Genomic DNA, 23836 nt, shown 5'->3' with positions numbered 1-23836 from the left:
AAGAGACAGAGAGAGAGAGAGATTCGCAAGTGGCAGTTTAAATGTGTGTGTGTGTGTGTGTGTGTGTGTGTGTGTGTGTGTGTGTGTTTGCTACATGGGCATTCATGTGATGTGCACCTGTTTTCATCTGAAGACAGATCTCTTTGCCTTCCTCTGCTTTGCCTTCCCAGACCGAAGATATCTCAATTCAAATTAACCTCCATGTGGACACGCATGTATGATGGTGCTTACATAGGTTAAGTGTGTGTGCACATGTTCTAAATATTTATTTCTCTTTCCAAAGATTTATCTTTTCGAAATTGGTAAACTCAAGGCTGGGGCAGGCAGCTCACAAATTGTGAGCTTGAGAGGTCTCCTCTGCTTGATTGACAAAATTGCAAAGAAAGAATATCTTAAACCGTGAGACTGATGAGATGTGTTATAGAACAATCTCAGAGTTATTCCATGGCCAGGCATCTCAGGACCAGTAAAACCTGCCGTGGAGCAGGCTCTGCTGCTGTGCTGGCAGAGAAGAACCACCATTCATTTTACTCAGCCTGGGAATCCTATGGGTAGTAGTGAAATTACCACCAACTCAATTTGCATTCGTCTTGGAAAGGACAAGCTGCTCTCTCTCCCCTAGTGAGTTTCTGCAGAGAACTAATCCTGCCAAGCAGACCTCATCTCCTTCTCTAATCAAGTGGCAGTGGGCTGTTGAGCATGGTGATTGTCCCAGTTGTCCTTTTCACTTGGCCTGTGAGGCAGAGCTAGAGTCTTGGCAGTTCTTAGAAATAATGACTTCTTATAAGAACATCCAATTCAGGAGCAGTTTCAAACTCCTGATGCCTTCCTGGACAAAAGTATTTATGTTTCTCCCCTAGTGAACAAACTGATTACTGGTACATTTTCACCTAGAGTAAGAAACAGCAGTGAACTGTGAAGCTGCCATTAAGTTGTATCTATAATTGAAATACCAAATGTAAAACTAAATATAATTTGCCATTATCTTCCCCCAAGATACCATGGGTGTTTTGAGTTTGTTTGACGCTAATCTAAGAAATAAAATGATCCTTTTCACCTGCTCATGCTGTCTCATATTAAGTTAATATGAGAAATTGACTAACAGGACTCATAACAATAATGTATATTATTGTCCAAAAATATACATTTTAAAACAACCTAATTAAAGGACATAGTAGTGGTTTGAATAATGTTCCCATCAAAAATTTATATTTACTTGGAATCTCAGATAATGTCCTTATTTGAAAATGGAGTTTTTGCAGATGTAATTAGTTAAGGATCTCAAGAAGAGATCATACTAGATCTTAGGGGAGGCCCAAAATCCAAGGACAGGCGTATTCATAGGAAGAGAGGAAGGCACACAGAGAGGCAGGCCATGTACATTGAGGTAGAGATTAGAGTTATGTGTAGAAAAGTCAAGAGATGCCAAGGATTGATAGCAACCACCCAAAGGTAGAAGAAAGGTATGGAGAAGTTTCTCCCTTAGAATCTACAGAAGGAACCAGCTCTGTTAACACCTTGATTTCAGATTTCTGGCCTCAGGAACTGTGAGGAAATAGAATTCTATTGGTTTAAGCCACACAGTTGGTTGTAGTTTGTTATGGCGGCACTAGGAAACTTATACACTAGCCAGGGCTCTTTAGGGTCCTGTTAGACAAATTTCTCAAGTCATCTTTATAAGGGACTGCTTGAGGAAGTGGGAGTATCAAAGTCTTGAAAAACAGAGATTGAGGAATGCTCCTGAATTAGAGAAGACTAAAGAGACAGGACAATTAATGTAGTGTGTGATCCTGGATTGGACTCAAATAAAAGACATTGGCGAAGTGGTTAATGAAATTTAAATGAGATCTGTAGATTAGAAGCTAATATGTATCAGTATTAGTGTAAGAGGTTAAAATTTGGGGAAGCTGGGTGAAGAGTATATGGAATTTTTATTGTTTTTTTTTAAAAAAATTTTTAATTGTTTTACAGTCTGTAAGTATTTCATAATGAAAATTTAAAACAGTAATACTGTTTGTTTTATAAGAAAAAGAAGTGAGGGGGATTTTAGGCACATTAAGAATAGCGAGCTGGCTGTGTACATTTCTATAGTGAAGACCTAGGCTTTGTTTCTCAGTTCACCAATATTTTTCTCCTTACACTTGCGAGGAAGTTATGCTCATTTATTTTAAAAGAAATCCTTTCAAAGATTGAGTACTAAAAATGCCACTCATGAAAATAGGTTCCTTTACTTCTCCCCACTGGTACTAAATGCTATATTGCTATTACAGATGAGGGAGGTGGATGTGACTTGGGAAATTGATAAATGGAACAAAAAGGAAAGGTTTAGGTTATAATGGAGTGCATACAGCACAATTCTATTTTAGTATAAACCAAACACCTTGCCATAGATGGAGAAGAAAAGAGACAGTTCAACATCAGGATGTTGACAGTAGTTATTCATGGGATTAGGATGATTTTAATTTTTTCTTTCTGATCAGTTTTTTTAAATACTGAGTATATTTTTATTAATTAAATGAGAAGTTATTTTTTTAAGCTAAAGAATAAAAACTATTTTTAGAGAGTGATGTCTACTCTCTCCCCTCAAAATAGAACTCTATGTTTAGTTTAAGATAAAAAGTCTCAAGTGGAAATTTCTCGCAGAATACATTTATTACTCCACTCTCTTACCACATAGGGCCAAGGCTTGGGCCCTGTCACTGTTCTCAAAGGTGGCCGGTGTGACAGCATGACCTGTTTTGGTAGTCTGTTAAGAGTCTGAAATATCAAACTGAGGATTAGTTCTTGGCTCAAGACCTCAAGATTTTCTTTTTCAAACAGTGTCTGCATTTTGTTTATCAAAAGGTCTTTCTCTTTGGCACAGTTAAATAGATTTTAGAGTTAGCATTTTTGGGTCCTTAATATATTCATCCCAAGATGCCTTTGTGCATCTGTTATATATTTCCATATTGTTTTTGCTAATAGTTTTGGAGAGATTTTAAACATTTGAACTTTTTTTCTTGCTTTAAAGACAGTGTCTGGAGAAAGTTAAGGACCCAGAAAGTTATTAATTTTTTTGTACCCCTCATTGCACTGTAGTCAGCTACTTTCGAGACAAAAGGGCCCATCTTTTCTTGTCTTTCTTTCCTTTCCTTTTCTTCTTAAATAGACTTTACATTAATCAAGAGGATTAAATTGACCCTCTGGTATAAATTTGTACTGATTCTGTATGCTAATTAACTACGCTTTTGCCTAATTCAATTGTAAGAGATAAGATCTCCATATATACATACATAAGTACATATAAATACATGATATATCTTAGAGAACAAATGTTGAACAACTGCAAATTAAATTAAATATGTTTTAAGTAGCTTATTCTCTCTTAAAATATGTCTACCTTTTATGATGGGCTATTGTCTTGAAGCATACTTTTTATACTCTCTTCACATCTTTTCTGTTCTTGTTGTTATTGAGTTTGCCCATCTCCTGGTCTCATAGTGACCACTCTAGCCTTGATTTTGATTTTGTAAACTTTGACCTGGCATCAGGGATGGCCCTTACTTTGAGACAGTCCATGAGTAGGATAGCTTTCAGTTCTTACAAACATTTCATATATTCTCATCATGTAAATGCTATTGAAATAGCAGCAACTTTAAATTCACATGTCCTTTAATTCACATACAAATAGAACCAAGCTATTTAAAAATAATCAAACAGATCAAAGGGTGAAATCATGGCAGATTAAATAAAAAAGCTTAATTGGATACTAGCTGCATAGATTGCTTGTCTTATATTTCTAGTTGGGCAGTAATAAAATTAGTCATCAAATGTGTTAGGACTTTAAAATGTTACTAGAGTTTTGATTTACTCTGTACTTCAGGCAGTTTAAAATATGTTCCAAACTATTTAATCAGACCACCATCATAATGTAAAAGTTTTACTATCTTTATTGCTAGATCTTTCTGAATAACTTTATTATTTCTCAAATATGAAAATAATAATGTTTGGACTCCTAAAATTTTTAAGAAAAGATTTCTCAAATCTTAACTTAAAAGCATTCTCATATTTAAGTAATTCCAGCTAAAATTTGTCAATAGCTCTGTCCTTGAAGGTTTTTGGAGATCAACTTGCATTTCTGAAGGTCTGTCTGAGTTATATATCATTTTTGTAGCAGCTGGCTTCTTCTCTCTTGGTGTGGTTCCTTTCAAATATGTTTGGCCTGGTTGGTTTTATTTTAGTAGCAATAACATTTTCTCTTTTTCATTGTTATTTGGAGCATGTAATCTTCTGAATTTGCAGCATTATTTCCCATGAAGCACTTCTTTCTGTCTTCTTTAATTTTTTTATTTGGATCTCCAGTGATATATGTTTCCTGTTAAACTTTCCTTGATAAAGTTCCTTCTATCTGTCATAAAGTTTTAGAATGTTCACCATCTTTCTTGTACAACAATATGGTATGGCAGTGCTTTACTTGGGGAATGAGTCTGCCAAATTTAAATACTTTAACTGAATTAATGCTTGGTGAAATCCTGAGTCATATGGGTTTTGTGGTCTCTGAGACGACTCTTTGGATGTTTGTGACCATATTGGACACTTGGAAATGTTTATAGTTTAGCACCCTTATCTCCTCTTCCCCCTCATGGTACCCGTATTTCTTTCAGGATCCCATCCTTCATGGATGCTGAGCTTGATCCAGACCCAGGACTTAACAGGTTCAAACCAATTAATAAGGCTGTCCCATCCCCATCCTGTGCTGATTAGGGATGAATTGACAATGGCCAAAGTCAATGAAAAATAAGGAAATATTTGAAGATTTCATATTCTAACCCTGAGAATTGTGGGGAAAAGATTGATGACTGTAAGTCCTGAAGCAATTTTGTGGCCCTATAAAGGGAAAGGCTCGAGATGCTGGGAAGAAGGCTAAAGTGTAAAAGGCCAGGAAGTCTGAGAGGAAGGGTGTGAGGGTGAAGCCGTTGGTAAATCTCTGGATCAATCACCATTCCTACCCCTCGTCTTCTTAGTTCTGTGTCTAGTATTTTTTAAGGTACTTTGAGTAGGGTGTTTGATTCCTTAAATTGGACAGATTCCCAGCTTGAAGAAGTAGTGGTTGTATTGATATAATTACAGTAGAAATTCTTAAGTAGCCTCCAGTCAGGCAATTAAATGGATCAATTAACGTTCTCCATTTCCTTTTCCATCAGTAATACACTTAGGCTGGTGTCCAGAACATGTTGGATGGCCACAGCTAGCAAGCTGCACACAGTAGGCCATGGTCCCACAGGCAAAGATTGGTTAAGTGTTAAAAGAAGGTGTTTGATGTATTATTTTTAAAGTGATTCTTTGCTCTAATCCTTTTTGGTTAACCAACCAACTTCACGTCATGATCACATCAGAGATCAACGCGCGCGCGCGCACACACACACACACACACACACACACAGTCAATCAATTCTATGCCCCGTGACAGCATGAGTTATAAATGGGTGCCCATCTGTCTGGTTTGCAGAGGACAGACCCACTTTATAGTGGTAGTTCCTGTATAGTAACAAGAATATACCCCTTCCCCCCAAGTGATTTGATTTAAATAATAAATCGTATGGTTATAAATCACTTCATAGAATTGAACTGCTACCCTTCGATTTTTTCATGAGCCATTATGTTACAAGAGGAAGGACCTTCAAGCACTGACTGGTCTCTGCTACTAGGCCTCAGGGTGCACCAGCTACTGAAGGTCCGTAAACTCAATCATTTGGTCTATTAATTTGGCCCAACTGCTACTATTCGACAAGCCAGAGAAATAGTTGATAAAAGAATTTGTGAGTGAGGTCTGGTGGAAAGATGGCTGGAGCCTTTTTGTTACTAGTTCTTAGCCAATATTATTAGAAGCTGGCATTATTCCTAGTGTGTATCATGTTCTGTGGGAGCAGTTTGAACTTCCAGTGATACAATCAAGGGGAGTTTATGACCTGTAGATATTCATATGAAATTGGGCATCAAAAGCAATTTCTTATAGGGTTCTAGCCATGTGAACCCAGTCTCCTAGTGCCATATCCATCAAAGCCACCTCAGTACAAAATTGGCTTCCTCCCCGGAGGTCTGTGAGAGGGTGGGTGTTCGCTACAGTTTACTTGCAGAGAACATTGTCTGCTTTTTAGAGCATCCTTCTGCACTTTCTCAGCCCTACTTCTCACTTCTGCTGACATGCTTCTAGGGGCGAAGAGTTAGAAATGCCCTTCGCTGTATGACCATATCTACATTTTTCATATCCTTGGGGCTGAATGGCTTCAGGAGTTCATCAGTTTCAGAACAGGAAGACATGGATTTTATTAAAGAAAAATACATGATTTTCTTTATTCAAGGAATATGGTCATATGCCACCTGCCATCCCATACACTGGTCTAGATACTGTTAAGGTTCAGTGTGAGTTACCTGGGAGGGAAACCATGAGAAGAGATGATGAGCATTGCTGCTTTGAATCGCTGGAGATGCATTTCCCCAGCCCGTCATTCATGGGCCACACTTGTGACTTCATCTGTTCCTGCTCAACACCTGTGTGCTTACCTAATGCTTTTCTTTAAATTAAGTCACTCATTCTGTGCAATAATCTGATTATCCATGTGTTTGATGTGTTGATTAAAATTTTTCTAACATCATGAAATACACAACTAGTAAAGACTTTAAAAGTTTCTTTGTGTGCTACTTGAAAGCACTCACCTAGGAGGGTTGTGGCATGTATGTGTGATTGTGTGTGTGTATGTGTTTGGAGGGGGAGAGGGCAGGGCATAAGCCTTTTTCTAGCCATTCTTTTCCTTCAAGAAAGAGGAAATAAAGATTTTTTAAATCTATTACCCCATTGGCTATTTGTAGCCTAGATCTCAGGAAGTACCATTTCATTTGAAAAGGGGTACTTCCCTCATAGGAATTGCAAAGCAAATTAAGGCACAGAGACCCTCTTATTAGACCTGGTTATTCTGATCCCCAAACCTAGGTCATGCATTAGACAGCACTCCCTTCCTCGCCCCACTTCTTCTAGTCACAAAAACCAAGGCTCTGGGGTATCTCAGAAGAAGACAAGAGATCCTAGTACAGGGAGGGTACTTTATCTACACCTTCATTACCATGACCATCCACATTCCCACCACCACTATGTTGCTTGTTAAATCAATGACAGCATAGGTGTGGTAGGACTTGCATCTGGAACACATCACAAAGGCATTCTTTGGTTCTCCACAAGGCCTTTCCTCAAATCACCCTTCTGTTGGACCTTGCCCTCTGGCTGGCACATCTTTCCTTCTTCTCCACTCAGAACTCACCCTTCATTTCCATTGACCCTCTTTCTCACCCACAAGCCAGTTCTTCAGGCTGGTACCACTGCGACAGCTCTTAAGAAGCAGTGCAGAATACAAGTTCCTTTTCATGCCCTGATTTCATGTCATTCCACCTACATGTGCCCCGACCTGGCCCCCTTTAGAGAGCCACACTCAAGGCTTCGTGTTTTATCTACAATCTAAATCTCACAACAGAGGTAGGAGAGCCAGTTCTCCGCCTTCAGTATTGAAAGCAAACAGCAAAGTTAAATTCGGCTCCATTTTCCTTTTTGAATGTCCATAATCCACTTATCTCCCTGCATGTGATTTTTGTGCCTGAGGCAGTTGTGATGTGTACACATGCTGCCTTGTTTCCTCATAGCCCTTGGCTCCCTCAGCCTCCCCGCTCAGCACCATCTTCCTTTGTCCAGCCCACAGCTCTGTGTCTTCACACCAGCAATATCCCTGACAGCTCCTTAATTGCTACATGCATTTATACAGTTCCCTGGCAATTATATTTCAGACCCTGTCATGGTACCTGCTAGCCTTGGGGCTACGTTTATATTAAATATCAATAAAAAACTGATAGCATCAGCACAGATGGCGGGCTCACAAAATCATATTTTACTGGAAGCCAGGCCTGTCTGGAAGATGGAAGGAAGGACTTTAAATCTCTTTCTCTCTTCTGAAAGGTTGAAATGAGAAGAGACTTTCTGAGTCAGTATCAGGAATAGGTTCTTATTGAATCATGACAGCTATATATTCTCTAACTGGCTGTTGTCCTTTATCGTGTGTGACTTGTCATAATGTCTGTTTTCTCCAGAATTGCTTCATTGTGTACAAACATCCCCACTCCCTCTCCCCCAACCCCCCTGCCATGGAACATAGGACAAGCCTTCATATAACCTAGATATTTTTAGGTGCTCGTTGACTGAATGAATAAGAGTTTATTTGGCTTCATTTTGATGGAGAGTGTGTTTGGGACAGAGGCACAGGGCTCAAAGGCTCTGAGCCCTGCCCCACCGCCCATCTCACATCCCTACACCACCGTTCTCTGAGGAGCACTTTAGGTAAAAGGGCAACCTGGTTCCTCACTGGCTTACATATCTGTCCCCTCCCTGGACCTTGGTTCCCTCATCCTTGAGACCTTTCCAGGAGCAGTGAGCATGTTGGGGAATGAGGGGTGTGGGGCAGCTGGTATTGCGTGGGCATGTAGCTGCACTTAGCAAGAGAGGCTAGCTGAAGATTTCCAATACCCAGATGTTAGTGGTCAAGGATTCACTTTTCTTATTTCTGTTCTTTCATGCTGCTAATGAATAATTTCTATGAATAGAGACACATTGCAAAAATAGCTGGGAGGGATGTCCATTCTGAGGACTATTTCTATAGAGAAATAAGTGTTAACAAATCTTGGACAATCCAGCCGTTTGGGATCAAACTCTTCCCTGTTGTCATTGATAGATTTTTACATTTGGATGTGATCTAAGGAGCATGCCAGCTCCCTTTGAGTTAATTCCTCCATGGTGCAGTACTCTGGAGTACTATTGTCCAGGCTCCCTGCTGTTGGAGACTTCTTGTTTGTATGTTAGGATGATGCAGAAGAGAGCTTCTACCCATGGCATAAATGCCTGCCTTCAGAATGCAAAACCTGGACCAGCATGTGTTTGGTGAGCATGTTCTCTCTAGATGCCACTGGTTTCTCTCACTCTGTCATTCTAGTGCAAGAATGTTATATCCTTCTAGATTGATTTCAAGAGCCTCTAAAGTCTCCCTCTACCCTGGTTCATCTGATTTTGCTTAATTGTGTACCTGTCCTCTCTTCCAACATTCCTTCATTGCTCTTGATATTAGGAACAGACTATAGACTGGGGTCTTCAAGACCTTACTAAGTGCCCACAACCCCTCCCACCCAGACTCCTTTTTGTTATTTGTATTACTGGTATTTAAACTTGCAGTTGGCTCTTCTAGGAACACTCTGCCCCCATCCTACTTTTAATGCCTATTCATTCTACAGGTTTCAGCTTGATCGATGTTGTATGAAGAAGACCTTTCCCAAGAACATGTTTCCTAACATCACGTTCTGCCCTTTCTGATACTAATTACAACTGTAATTTTACATGTAATTAGATAATTATTGGGTTCACTGCTTATCTCATGGACTGTATGCTCCATTAGGTTAAAGGCCAGGCCTGGTTATGTCTACTGCTTTATCCACAAATCCTATGGCAACATAGTAGATATTCAGCAAATATTTTCTGAATGAATAAATATATCCAGGCATTTATATAACTTATAAAATGATCACTCCAATAAACTTAGCACCTGTCTGACATCAAACATAGTTACTACAATATTACTGACTATATTCCTTATCTGTATATTACATCCTCATGACTATTTTATATCTACCAATTTGTACTCCTCGATCCCTTCTCCTTTTTCATACCCCCAATCCTCCTGCCTTCTAGCAACCATCAAAATGTTCCCTGTGTCTGTGAGTTTGTTTCTGTTTTATTTATTTTGTTTAAATTCCACATATAAGTGAAATCGTATGACATTTGTCTTTCTCTGTCTGACTTCCTGCACTCAGAATACCTCAGGGTCCATCCATATTGTTGCAGATGGCAAGACTTCATTCTTCTTTTGGCTGAGTAATATTCCATTATATACATGAACCACCTTTTCTTTATTCATTCATCCATTAATGGATATCCAGGTTGCCTCCATATCTTAGCTATTGTTAATAATGCTATAATGAACATATAAATGCACATTTCCCTTCAAAGTTGTGTTTTGGTATTCTTTGGATAAATACTCAGGAGTGGAAATGCTGAGTCCTTCTTTATCTCTTGTGATAACTTTGTTTTAAAGTCTGTTTTGTCTGGGTACTACTCCAGATTGTGTCCATTTTGATGAAATATGTTTTTACATCTCTTTACTTTCAGTCTCTTTGTATCTTTTGAACTGAAGTGAGTCTCTTGTAAGCAGCCTATGTAAGGATCTTGTTTCCTTATCCATTCAGCCACCCTATTTATATATTTAGACTGGCACATTTAATCCATTTACACTTAAATTAATTGTTTATATATATCTATATATGATATTGCCATTTTGTTATTCATATTTTCATCTCATTTTTTTTTTTTTTTTAATACTGTTTTGGTGGTGATGAACTCATTTAGCTTCTTCTTGACTGGGAAGCTCTTTGTTTGTCCTTCAATTCTAAATGATAGTTTGCTTGGTAGGGTAATCTTGGTTGTAGGTCCTTGCTTTTCATCAATTTGAATATGTCCTGCCAATCCCTTCTGGCCTGCAAAGTTTCTGTTGGGATATTAGCTAACTCTCTTATGGAAGCTCCCTTGTAGGTAACTAACTGCTTTTCTCTTGCTGCTTTTAAGATTCTCTCTTTGTCTTTAACCTTCATTATTTAAATTATGATGTGTCTTGGTGTGCGCCTCTTTGGGAACTCTGCACTTCCTGGGCTTATATGTCTATTCCTGTTACCAGGTTAGGGAAGTTTTCCATCATCACTTCTTCAAATAGGTTTTTAATTTTTTGTTCTCTCTCTTCTTCTGGTACCCCAATGATTTGGGGGGATTCCTTTTTATTTCGCTTCTCTGATTGGATGTTTTCTGCTACCATATCTTCCAAATTGCTGATTCAATTCTCTGCTTTATCTAATGTACTGTCGAGTCCCTCTAATGCAATTCTTTATTGAAGTTATTGCATTCTTCATTTTGACTGGTTCTTTTTTATGTTTTATTTTTCTATTTTTATGTTTCCTGTTTCTTTGTTGAAATTCTCACTGAGGTCACTTATCATCTTTATAACTAGTGTTTTGAACTCTGCATCTGGTAGATTGCTGGTCTCCATTTTGTTTAGTTCTTTTTCTGGGGCTTTGTTCTGTCTGTTAATTTGGGATATGTGTTTTGTCTTCCCATTTTGGCTGCCCCTCTCTGTTTGTTCCATGTATTAGGTAAGGCTGCTGTATCTGCTGGTGTTAGTAGAGTAGCTCTATGTAATAAGTGTCCTATGGGGCCCAGTGACACGGTCTCTCTAGTCACCTGACTTGGGTGCTGCAAGTACATTCCTTGTGTGGGTTTTGTATGATTTCCTGTTGTAGTTGAGCCTTGGATGCTATTTGCATGTAAATGGGAGGACTTGACCCTTGGGTTTATTGGTCATGAGAATTGGTTGTTACTACAGTGGAGGGGCTGACCCTATAAAGCAGAATTTACTTTAGCAGGGCTCTGGTGCCTGCTCAGTCTGCTCTTTTGGTGTCTTGTCTGGGGAAGTGGCTGGGTAGTGCTCTGGCTTGTTCTAAAGCCTGGATACTAGGTAGGCCAATTCCCAAGCCTCCTGGGAGGGGTCCTGCCCCAGGCCAAGTTCAGGCATAGCCTGTGCCCTGCCTCAGACCACCTGGAATGAACCACAAAACAATCTGCAGATGTCTGCCACTCACACTGGGCTTGGAGGTGCCTGGGAGAGGCTCAGCCTCAAACTGAGGCCCGCTGAGGCCAGTGCTGGAGTTAGGGCTGCTCAGCCAGAGGTACAGGGCATGTCTAGGCCAGATAACTCCTTGCTTGGGGTTTGTGAACCTTTGAGAGACTTTAGGAATTTCTGCAGCAGAGCCAAGACAGGTTATTTGTATGAAAAAGCCACTGAAAGCAACTTGGGTGGGCCTGCAAGTTGGGTGGAGCCGTTTCTCAGGGAGTCACCAGGACAGGGAAAATGATATTAGCCAGGTTGTTAGAAACTCAGACTTGGCACCCACCTCCACATGCAGGCTGGGAAGAGTGTTCAACAAAGGAACAATGGCTTCTGCCAACATTTTTGTCAGGGAGAAAGCTGCCCATCCAGCCCTTGTCCTGAAGCCAGACAACTCATTTCCTCTCTGTCTCTGGTGCCTTTTGAGCTGATGCTCCAGAATTGGACCTTAGAGCAAGTGAGTTTATCAGCAAGTAAGTCCATGTATGAGCCCTTTAATAGGAACACCTGGGGCTCTTGCTGCCCTCTATCTCACTTGGCCACAATCTCCACTGGTTTTTTCAAAGCCAGAAGTTGTGGAATCCTGGGCTGGGGAGCCTGGTGTGGCGCTGTGACTTCTCACTCCCTAGGGGGAACCTCCGCAGCTGAGCTATCCCTACTGATTTTTAACTGCCATATGCGGATATGGGACCAGCCCATTCTACATCTCTGCCTTTCCTACCAGTCTCGAGGTGGTTTCTTCTGTATCTCATTAGTTATAGGACTTCTATTCAGCTACTCTTCAGGTGATTCTCCATGATGGTTGTTCTGAAGTTCTGTTGTAATTTCAATGTAATCCTGAGACAGGGCAAGTGGAGTGTACCTACTCGACCGTCTTGACCAGAAATCAAACAAGGTGATTTACATTAGTGAATACCAGCTTAACTACAATTCATTGAATGCCATTTTAGAATCAGAAGCCCCTTGAATTGTGCTTATCCTCACTGTAGAGTCTTGTATCCGAGATTTTATGCCTTGTCAATTTTTCTTTTATAAGCAGGCCCCAAATCTAAATGCTTATGGTAATGAAATAGCCTCACTGGCATCTTTGCAGCAGAGATTCTGAGGGGGATACACTAGGGAGCTCTTACAGACGGGTCCTGTATTGGTCCCTAGCACTACCTTATCTTCATCTACCATGTCTTCTTTCATGCATGTATCCTAAGCATTAGGTGCAGAGCTACTATGTTAGGGCTCAAACAGAGTCTAATCTCAGCCTCCTCTTCCAGGCAATACCTGATTTATTTGTTGACAGATGGAGGTGGACAGCCTGCTCTGAGCCACCTGTTATCTAGTGTCTATATTTTACCTACAGTGCAATTCCATCCTCCTATCCCCTATTTACTGTCTGGTAGGCAGCAAGAAGAATTCAATGTCTCTTTAAGTCTTCTTCCACCTAATTGCTTAGACAAGGAATTTAGCTAATATCTACCTTGGGGAAGGTCATATACTTGGGGAATGGACTTCCCCAAGTGCTCTGAAGATCAGTTTTTTCATCTGTAAAATGGTGCTAGGAAGAATAATTTGTAACTTCCTGGAAAGGGTCCTGCATAATGCATGGCACATTGTAAATGTTCAAGAAATGGCAATCTCTGCTGCCATTATTATCATTATCATTATCATCATCATCATTATTTTTATTTCTATTATATAATGTTCTTCTTTTTAACATCTCTGATAAAGACTTGAGAATGGGTTATTCCAGAAGTTGAAGGAGTGATGAAGAAGAAGAAATACAAGATTCTCTATAAAATTTAAAATACGTTAAGGAAAAGGGCTCTTTAAAGTTTATATATTTAAGGCAAAAACAAATAGGTTTAGTCATGGACAGGAAATCTCACTTGGGAATTAACCGTGAAGTCTAGCACAGTGAGGCATCCAGCTGAGAGAGTCTAGAGCACCCTCTATGATTTGCCAAACTGGTGTGTGTGTGTGTGTGTGTGTGTGTGTGTGTGTGTGTGTGTGTCTATTTGCCTTATTGATTCCCAGCCCTATCCATAGTTGTTCAGCATTGGGCCATGAGTCCTCCTTGTTCCTCTCATCCCAGGGCTGCCAGAAATTGTCTCCACTTTGTGAATTAAATGTGAAACCTGCTTTGAATATCTAGCACATCACTAAGTTTAGAGGAAGGGTAAATGTTTGGCAAATAAACCTACTTTATAATTCAACACACATTAAGGGCTATTTTCCAATACATATAAGTGCTTGATAATTAACATTGAAACTATTCATTATTTAATCTATGATCTATTTAGAATGAATGGGAGCGATGTCATTTACTTGCTGAAATGAGATACATGAAAACCATCCAGCCATTCTCCTCTTGAATCTAGTCCAACATGCAGCACTAATGAAAACTCCTGTATGGTCTCAGACCCTCTCCCTGTGCTGGGTACAATTCCATATTCAGGAGACTTCGAAGACCTTTAGGAAAGCCTGAGATCTTTCCCACAACCTTGTTCAAGGCAAGAAACACCTTCTTTACAAAGGCCATGCTTCAAAATCCAATTGAAGCTGAACTCAGTCCCTTTCCTTCAAACAATGGTTTTTGGGTAACGGTAGTTTGTAATTGTATATCAGCCTATAATTTCTCAAGTATATTCAGATTCTCTAGAAACTGACCCATATTTTGTGGTAGAAAATGGCAAGTTTAAATTAGTACAGTGCTGCTAATTCACTGGAGAGTAAATAATATTGAGAAAAAAGATGGAGTGTGTATCAGATGACTTTGAGGTCTGGAGAGGAAACTCAAGTATTAAGGCATCCATGAAGATCCTGATTGCTTGAAGGGTGTGTTCTGGAAAGAGGAAGTAGGCTATGCTCCCTGTAGATTTCAGAAGAAAAGAAAATAGATTTTGGAACCGTGAATAAAAGCTTGATGGGCCTTGGCACTAATGGAGCACAGATTATGTCTCTTAGAAAATGTGTGCTTAGCAAGATCTGCTGAAATCCTCACTGTGGCCTGCCCAGCTCTCCAGCCCGTTTTGTATCTCTCCCCTTTGCCTATAAGGCCCAGCCACATTCTTTGACTTGCTGTTCTTCAAGACAATGATTTCTTCTTAGCTCGAGTCTTTTGAACTTGCTGTTCTCTTTGCCTAGAATGTTCTTGTTAGCCTAAGCATTTTTGTGCTGATGCCTATTTAGCATTCAGGTCTCTACTCAAACAGGTCATCTTTGACTGCCCAATCTGAGTAGCTTCCATCCCCCTTTCCATACAAGTAACTCTCAAGCCTGCCATCCCTTTTTATTGTCATACCCATTTTTATTTGGAATTCACATTTATTTGTCCATTGTCTCCTCTCATCAGACTGAAATGTCAGCTTCCTTGTCTGTTGGTTCATTGCTGATGCCTGATATAGTCAGTGTTCAATAAATATTTATTGAATGAACAAGTGAATGAAAGACTCACCAAGAGTGCCTTACCCTGATGATCTAAGGAAAGGAGGAAGAGACTTAGAGCCTCACCTGGATAGTCCTATTACAGCTGAATTGCCCTGAGTTGGGGGTTGGGGGCTCACCACAGAGCTACATGCAACTGGGGAGGTACTGGCTGGTGGTTATAGAGCCATCCTGCTGCTGAGCACCTTACGTGCCTTGTCGCAGCACCTTTTGAAGGAGGGCCATTCTATCTTCTTCTACAGATGAGGACATTGAGCTCAGGGAATTTAAGTCACAAGCCTGAGGCCGTTAGCTAAAAATGCTAAATGAGGTCTCAAACCTTGGAATTCAACCCCAAATCCTGAGTTCCAGACTCATTTGTGGCACCATGCTGCCTAGTGACACTCACTGTAGAGGACAGGGATAAATTTGGGAGTTCTTGGGATTTTATTTGTTCATTTACTAATGTGCAGAGTAAATAACAGCCACTCTTTGGGGAGTATTTTGTATATGCCAACTGCTGTGCTAAATACTTACATTTATTAATTTGCTTGAACCCAAGTGGCTAATTATCTCGGGCAGGACTCAGGAAGATGGAATTGGTGACTGAAATATGATGACAAGAGGGGCTACTCATTCAAAGATACAGAACTGAAATGGAAGGTTGTGTGCATGTGTGTAAGAGGGTGTGTGCCGAGAGAATGTTAGCCATCTGTAACACCAGGTGACTCCAATGTAGCAAAGTGCCAAACTGAAGGGAAAGCACAGGTGAGAGCAGTTATTTGGGTGGAAATGAAAGAAAAAATCTACAAAAGTGAGTTTTTGATGGGTTATATGATACATTACAAAGACAGATCAGGGATGTGTGAGATGCTTTCAGATACAAATTGCAAATTGGTCACAAAGGTGGTGTGGGACTCCTACTCTCTAAACATCTGCTAGTCGTCTGTTTTACTAAGAGTTGAACATCTGATAAATTTTTGACTGGCATCAGAGGTAATTTAATCTCTCAGAAGATAGAGGAAGCAGGAAGCAGAACTGCTATACCTGGACTTCATATTGACCAATATAAATAATAAGTTGATGAGGAATGGACAGGAACATTGAGAAAATGACCATGTTGTGTGGAATTCTCTTTATTGAGCACAGAAGGCTGAACATTGACATGTATACTAGACATCAAGAAACATGATTTTAATCCATTTTGGTGCATTACAGGTAGAACCCATTGACAGAGGTCAGGAAGAATGGTAAACTCATAAAATTATAGTGCAGATGTAAAAATATAAATTGTTTCCATAAAGAAGAAAAGGGAGAAGGCCTTTAAACATCCCTCACAGTATATAAAGCCAGCATTTATTAAACTTATTTTAAAAAGAATATGTACAAACCATGAAATATGGGTATATTGAATAGGATAATTAAAAGAGTACAAGTACATATACTGTGTTGAATATTGTCATCTAATACATCTTGCAGATATGAACTGTTTTAGAAATAGTATCCTTGCAGATGTAATTAAGTTACAGATTTTGAGAGGAGATCATCTTGAATTTAGAGTAGACCATAAGTCTAATGTCTGATTTCTCCAAATAAAGAGGAGAGGGAGGTTTGACATAGAGGCACATAGGGGAAAGGCTGTGTGAAGATGGAGGCAGAAATTGGAATGATGCATCTCTTACAAGGCAAGAAACATCAGAAATTGCTGGCAGCCACCAGAAGCTAGCAGAGAGGCATGGAACAGATTCTTCCTCAGAGCCTCCAGAAGGAACCAGTCCTGCCAATACCTTAATTTTGGACTTTTTGCCTCTGGAATAAATTTCTGTTGTTTTAAGCCCCCCAGTTTGTGGTATTTTGTTACAGCTGCCACAGGAAGCTAATATAATATGTTAACCCCCTAAGAAGATTAGGGGTGGAGGTAGAAGCCAAAACTCAGATTAATCTAAGACTCTTGGAGAATCCTAAATGTAGCAAATGGGGCTTTTAAACAAATTTCAAAACAAAACACAAATAAAGGAAGAGGTAAGCCTGCAATTAAGAGGATGATGTCATTTTCACAAGTACCCTAAGAAAGCAACTTTTCTCTGCAACCACAGAGGGAACATCAGGTTGAGGTGCTTATTCGAACCCCAGTAACGCTCACTTCTACCTCAGTAGATGTTAGAAGGAGCTGGAGACCTGGATACATGGGGTGCAATGGGAAGCATTGACCCGTTGGGGGCTACTTTACTTCCACTCTCTAACAATGATGTTGGGAAAACCATTTTTAACTTGTCTTTTTTTTTTTCCTTTACCTAAACATTTACATGAATGCCCCACTTAATCATGTCACCATTTTCATTTTTTTTTCTCTATCAAGTGATGGTAACAATGGACAGCAATTCAAGATTTTCTCTTCTATTAATTTCCTTGCTAAGCAAGCTTGTGGAATCAGTGCACAATGACTATTTTACAAGTCAGAGGAAGTGTTATTTCAAATATTTGATCAAATAGGTGTGTGCAACAGTCTGCATTTTAACCAGATCATATCTTTTAGTGATTATCCTCTCGTTCACCGTGCACTAGGAAAATTGAAGCCCCCTCTTCTCAGAGATGAATAATTTCTGAGCAAGATATGATGTACAAATGAAATGGGCAAAAAGATCCTCAGAGCACTACAATTCTTGTTGCATTTCTGAATATGCTCAGTTTCCCAAAGGATAATTGTAGGTTTCCAGTACCACCTGGAGTCATGGGCAACCTTTTACTACCCCCAAAGAAACCACACTCAAGGAAAAAGAATGTCTGACTGGGAACTGTTAGACTCCTTAACATGTTGAGACAGTGAGCTAGTGAAATGGAATTTTTGCTTTTAATCGTGGAAGATTTTTATATGACGCTGACATAATTGAGGCCATTGATGGAGAGGCAAGAACCATAGATCTTTCCGTGTCACTATTTGCATCTTTGTGGATTAATTTAAGGGGCCTTTGTAGCAGAGAGTGAGTCAGAATAATTATTGTCAAGCTTGGACAGGAATAATAAAGGGCTCCATTCTCCAAGATTGTGATGATAAAGTCTTTCTCAAAATTGTTTTGCAGTATAAGCTTAAATTGGTCATTTTCACTCTCCTAGCCCACGACGTGGTTATTATTGTGCACAAGAGTTACAGCATTTACCTTTAAGACGAGAGTCAGAATCCCAATTGCCTATTGACTCTGAGTAGGTGACCCGAAAAAATAAGGCAGCTAGAGATAGGACAATAAGATAAGATGCTATGTCTCACTGGATCAGCAACTGTTTTGTGGGCTCTGCCTCAGACCTCTCCAGATAAACATGTTGGGGCTAGCCAGCTGGCAAAGGGCAGACAGTATGGGGGAAGTGTGGGGTGCACTGATGCTAATAGTAATTTCACTGTCAGCGCACCTAATTTATGTGAACATTTCTTGCATTGTTTTGCTATGAGAATTGAGAACTGGAGTGGCCCAATCTCTCCTCACCCCTCCTACTGTGTGGTATGGAGAGATCTTTGGAATAAGGATACCATAGTGGGATTGTTCTAACTCAGAGTCCCAGAGGGAACTCTGGTGAGGATGCACAAACTCCAAGCCAGTGGAATACCTCCACGGATGACTTTGGGGATGCATTTTGCTTTTAGTCCTTTTCTGTCAATTTGTTTAACCTTCCAAACAGCCTTTCAAGGTGGGCACTATTATCCTCGTTTTACAAATACAGAAAACACAAATCAGAGGCTGTGTCACTTAGTAGTGGCATGCTTTTAGGAAAGAACCTAGCTTCCCAGTACTCAGTTTCCACTTGTGTAGCATGGAGGAATGCAAGGCAACCTGCCTTGGAGGGCTGTGGTAGAGGTGATGGGAGCTAAGATAAGCTCAGCGCCTGCACCATGAGAAGGATTCAAAGGTTCTTCTCCCCTTCTTAATTATTACCATACTCATACTATTGTTGTTCTTACCCTCATCACATTGGGATTGGACAATTATTTCTCCTCGTAGAACAGTGTACTGATGTGACATCATGTTGAAATAGGAGATTCAGAGGTTAAAGAAAACAGAGCATTCTCAGTGATCTATTCTGTTTCACAAAACAGTTTGTGAGAAATACCTGTTTATTCTCCTTCAGTATTTGTCCTTAATTCATAACTGTGGGCAGTGGGAAAGGTGTTATCTTGAGCTATCAAGGTTAAGGAAAAGAAATTTGTTCATGCAATAGCAGGCGGAAAAGTAGATGGTCACCTGGAATCCAGAGAACAACCATCATTTTTAACTGGCCATCCGTCCATCCACTCACCCATCCACCCACTCATTCATCTATTCATCTGCCCATGCATCCATATATCTCTTCATCAGTTCATACATTTTTGAAGTTTCTGCCGTATGCTGGTCAAAGGCATATAAAAGAAGACTACATTGAGGTTGTTCCTTCTCTAGTGGAGCACATCCTCTGCTGAACAAAAGAAGTAGAGAAATTTAGTTACATAATTCTTATTTATTTATTTATTAAAAAGGCAAATTTCTCAATCTGAAGTAGAGAGAATTGGAACAAAGCTAGTTGGCTAAGGTATCTGCGGTGAAAGAAAACACATTTTTTTCCCATTTTTAATGCTCAATTCTGACTTAGGAGAGGGAAAGGTGTAAAATAATGCTAAGATCTCTCTTTGCTTTCTCTAGAACTATGGGCTATGTGAGATTGAAAGTTACAAATAAAAGGACATGCCTTTCAAGTAAGGAGCCATCAACAGAGGCTCCTGGGTGGCTTGGAGGGCTCAGGCAGGATGGAGAAGCCCTAATGTATGGAATTCTCTAGAGCTATACATTTCAGGAGCTACAACTTTTTTCATGGCTTCCTGCAAGATAGTCCTCATGCAGATAACTGCCAGCTATGTGGGCTGCCGGCCAAGTTCTATCTCACTTTGGTTTGTAACAGTCCTCTACTCTCTCTCTTTTTTTTCCAGACCCAGCAATTGTCAATGGAGTTTATTGGTCTGAATCTCTAAACAAAGTTTTTGTTGATAACTTTGACCGTGACCCATCTCTAATTTGGCAGTATTTCGGAAGTGCAAAGGGCTTCTTTAGGCAGTATCCAGGTGAGTGTCCTGCATGAAGGATTATGATTCAGTTTATGATTCTGTACTATTTTCCTTTAGGGTTCAAGGATAAACTTTTTCCCCCTTCCCTCAGGAGAAAATGAAAAGTTCTAAAAACCAAAAGAACAGACAATACCAAACAGAAATAGACTCATAGATACAGAGAACAAATTGATGGTTGTCTGGAGGCGGGGTAGGGGGTAGGGGAGGGACATGGGCAAAATAGGTAAAGAGAATTAATAAGTACAAAACTCCAGTCATTTAATAAGTAAGCCATGAGGATGTAATATAGAGCATTCAGAACATAGTAGTATTATAATAAGTTTGTACAGTGACAGATGGTTACTGTATAATATGGTGATCATTTATGAGGTATTTAAATGTTGAGTAACTGTGTTGTACACCTGAAACTAATATAATATTGTATGGCACTACACTTCAATTAAAAAAACTATTAAATCTATTGGAGTTCAGGACAGGAATGGCAATGTGGCATTTGCACATGTACACGCACACGCACAAGGCATTTGAACTTACACGTGGTTTCAGTATCTTTCTCAATAGAGTAATTCATTGAGCTGCCACTAAAAGTGGGGAATTGGAGTGTGAAATAAACCATATTTAATCTTATGGACAAGAGTTGCTTTTATTACTATTACTAATAATATTACCGTTACTATTATTCTAATCAAGGAAAGGAACAAGTCATAATTGGGCAGAGTTAAATTGACTGAAAAGTGTAAGAAATGGAAAATTGAATGTGGAGTTCCCCACTTCAGAGCTGACTGCCCTTGGAAGAAGAGGTTGAAATGGGTAAAGCATCACTGATGTCAGCAACCTATCCTCAAAGGGCCACCAACAGCATCCTCAGATGAGTGCATTTGGCAGAGTTTGGCCATCATGCCTGTGGAACAGGTGTTTCTTCTGAGGCCTTTCAAGGTCTCTGCTTTGCAATAGGAATTTAATTCTAGCTTAGTTTGAATTTTAATTAAAAAGGGAAGTTTTAATTTTGCTTACAAATTGTGAAAACAAGACTTAAGGCTGCAATTGTGCCAACAACACAGCTGTAGAAATTAACAAGCTCAACCTAAAAGAAGGGAAAAAACACCCTACATAATCTTGGAACAATTAAGTCGGGGCTTTTATGTTTTCATTAAGTAAGTCTAGGCACCTGACATCTTTGCACTAAGAGGCACAGAGACTCCAGCCTTTACCTTGTGGAGCTGTTTGCCCTGCACGCAGCATCTGTCTCCTGAGACTTGCCTGTCAAATGTCTGTTTTGTCAGATTCAACATTTTCCAAGAGCTGTGGTCAGGAGGGCATGCATGATTCCCCCTGGAGTTCACAGAAATTTAAACAATAAGCATCTTATTAAAGATAACATTATAATCAACAGTGGCTTATTAAAGTTCCAATGTCACCAAATTGCAATCTGCTTTGATACACTCAACAGAGAGTAAATTTAATGCAGATGTTGCTGAAATTAAAGCATGGTGGGTGGCTGAGCCACTGAGGAAGCCACAAGGACATCTTACCATCTTACCATGTAGCATTTAGATGAACGAAGGTGGAACAGATAAGAAACCACAGGTCATTTGTTTTCTCAATTGCCAGAAAGTCCTCAAACTATGGTTTTAAGGACATTTGAAAATGAAGATATACCAGTTATCTCTGGCTACCATAACAAAATATCATAGGCTGAGTAGTTTAAACAACATACATTTATTTCTCATAGTCCTGGAGGCTGGGAAGTCCAAGATCTGGGTGCTAGCAGATTTGGATCTTCGTAAGAACCCTCCTTCTGGCTTGCAGATGGCTGCCTTCTCCCTAAGTCCTCTCATGGTAGAGAAGAAGCTCTGGTATTTCTTAGTCTTCCTAAAAGGGTGCTAATTTGAGGGCTCCACCCTTGCGACCTCATTTAAACTTAATTAACTCCCAGGGGCCACACTTCTTAATACCATCACATAGGGATTAGGGCTTCAACATATGAATTTTGGGGGGCACAAACATCAGTCTATAACAAAAGGGAATCCTCACAGAGGGTTTATGTAATAGAGGAAATTCATAATGTATAAGGTTTTTTTTTTTTTTTTTATCAGAACAGTTGACTCAAATGCTTATAGTTTTTTTATGACGTTTGTGGCAGAATTTTGACTTTGTAAAATTTCTGCATTTTTTTCTGTGTTATTATAGACATAGGTTGCAATCCCTCCAAGAGGTTTCACTGCCCTGATCAATGTCTGGACTCAGTTCTGAAAAGAGAGCACATCTCTTGTCTGCTGGACATCAAATGATTATAGGAAAAGTGACCCATGGGCATTTTTTGCTAGGATATTTCTCTTTTTAGGCTGCATCGTTTCATATTTAGAGTTATGGATAATATTATAAATCAGCCCTTCTGTTCTTAAGCAAAAGAGCTGTTTCTTTATTCTTACAAAAGTGCACTTGAATTCTCATTTGTTCCATGCTCTGTGTAGGGCCCTGAGGATAAAATGGTGAACTGGACAGAAAAGGCCTCTGCCCTTATGAAGCTCCCTCTCGTGGAGAAATGCATTCATTAGGAGTTTTGGTCGCAAGTGACAGAAACCCAGTTACAACTAGCTCCAGCAAGGGACACATTTATTAGCTCATGTAACTTGAAATCCAGGGAGTGTGCTATTTTGAGACACAGCCAGATTCTAGTAGTCAGCAATTTCATTTGGATTTTGAATTTTTTCTTTAATCTCTCATGTCTACCCTCTTCTATTCCGACGTGTTTCAGTAGCAGGTGCTCTCCTCATGATGGGGAACATGGCAGTGGACTCGTAGGATTGTTTTTCAATTATGGTCCTAGGGTGAGAGAGAGACTGTGTCTCAATAGTTTGGGTGAAAGCCCAAAGATTAGTTCGGTCTGGGTCACATGCCTACAAGCTGAAGCCCGGGAGACTGGACAGTGGGCAGGGCCAGTCATCTGAAACCATGGGGATTATTCAGGATTAGTGTGGCCTTGCCTGCAGTGGATACTCAAAAGAAGGGACGGTGACCACCAGGGGGAAAAATACAGATGAACAGGTCATCATGATACAGTGTGTTTCATGCTAAGGCGGGAGAAATAGAGGTGCTGGGGGATCATGGAAAAAGAGCACCAATCCCAGCTTCTAGAGGTGAGAGGAAGTTCTTACTGGAAAGAGAATTTTAGTTAGCATCACCCTAGTAGCATACCTGTGATGGTGTCCATTTCTACATAGATTTGCACAGACCTCCACGAGTTCAACTTATGTCCTGTGGGCATGTGGCAGCACTTTTGCTGTGCTTTTTAAAAGAACTTTATGCAATGATGGAAATGTCCTGTATCTGTAGTGTCTAACATGGTAGCCACCAACCACATGTGGCTATTGAGCACTTAAAATGTGTCTAGTAAGACTGAGAAACTAAAATTTGAATTTTATTTACTTTTAATTAATTTAAAGTTAAATAGCCACACGGGACTAGTATCTATTATGATGAACAATACAACTATGTAGAGAAAGACTTTTATGATCTGATACCCAATTCCCAAGGTACTACTGGTCTTAACTTT

At 39.8% G+C, this 23836-nt stretch overlaps 1 protein-coding gene across 4 annotated transcripts in view; it reads left to right on the top strand.

Annotated features, from left to right (window-relative positions):
* CACNA2D3 (calcium voltage-gated channel auxiliary subunit alpha2delta 3) overlaps window positions 1-23836 on the top strand; it is a 790850-nt gene that overhangs the window by 332778 nt on the left and 434236 nt on the right. For all 4 annotated transcript variants that reach the window (XM_036219353.1, XM_036219351.1, XM_016156350.2 and 1 more), the window contains one exon: window positions 20146-20277. In XM_036219353.1, coding sequence (XP_036075246.1) covers window positions 20146-20277 — 132 coding nt within the window. The remainder of the gene's footprint in view (window positions 1-20145; window positions 20278-23836) is intronic.

Source organism: Rousettus aegyptiacus, unplaced genomic scaffold (genome assembly GCF_014176215.1).
Source record: "Rousettus aegyptiacus isolate mRouAeg1 unplaced genomic scaffold, mRouAeg1.p scaffold_m13_p_4, whole genome shotgun sequence".
NCBI classification, from domain to species: Eukaryota; Metazoa; Chordata; class Mammalia; order Chiroptera; family Pteropodidae; genus Rousettus; species Rousettus aegyptiacus.
The sequence above is the reverse complement of the archived record's forward strand: the minus strand, read 5'-3'. Positions and strand labels throughout refer to the sequence as shown.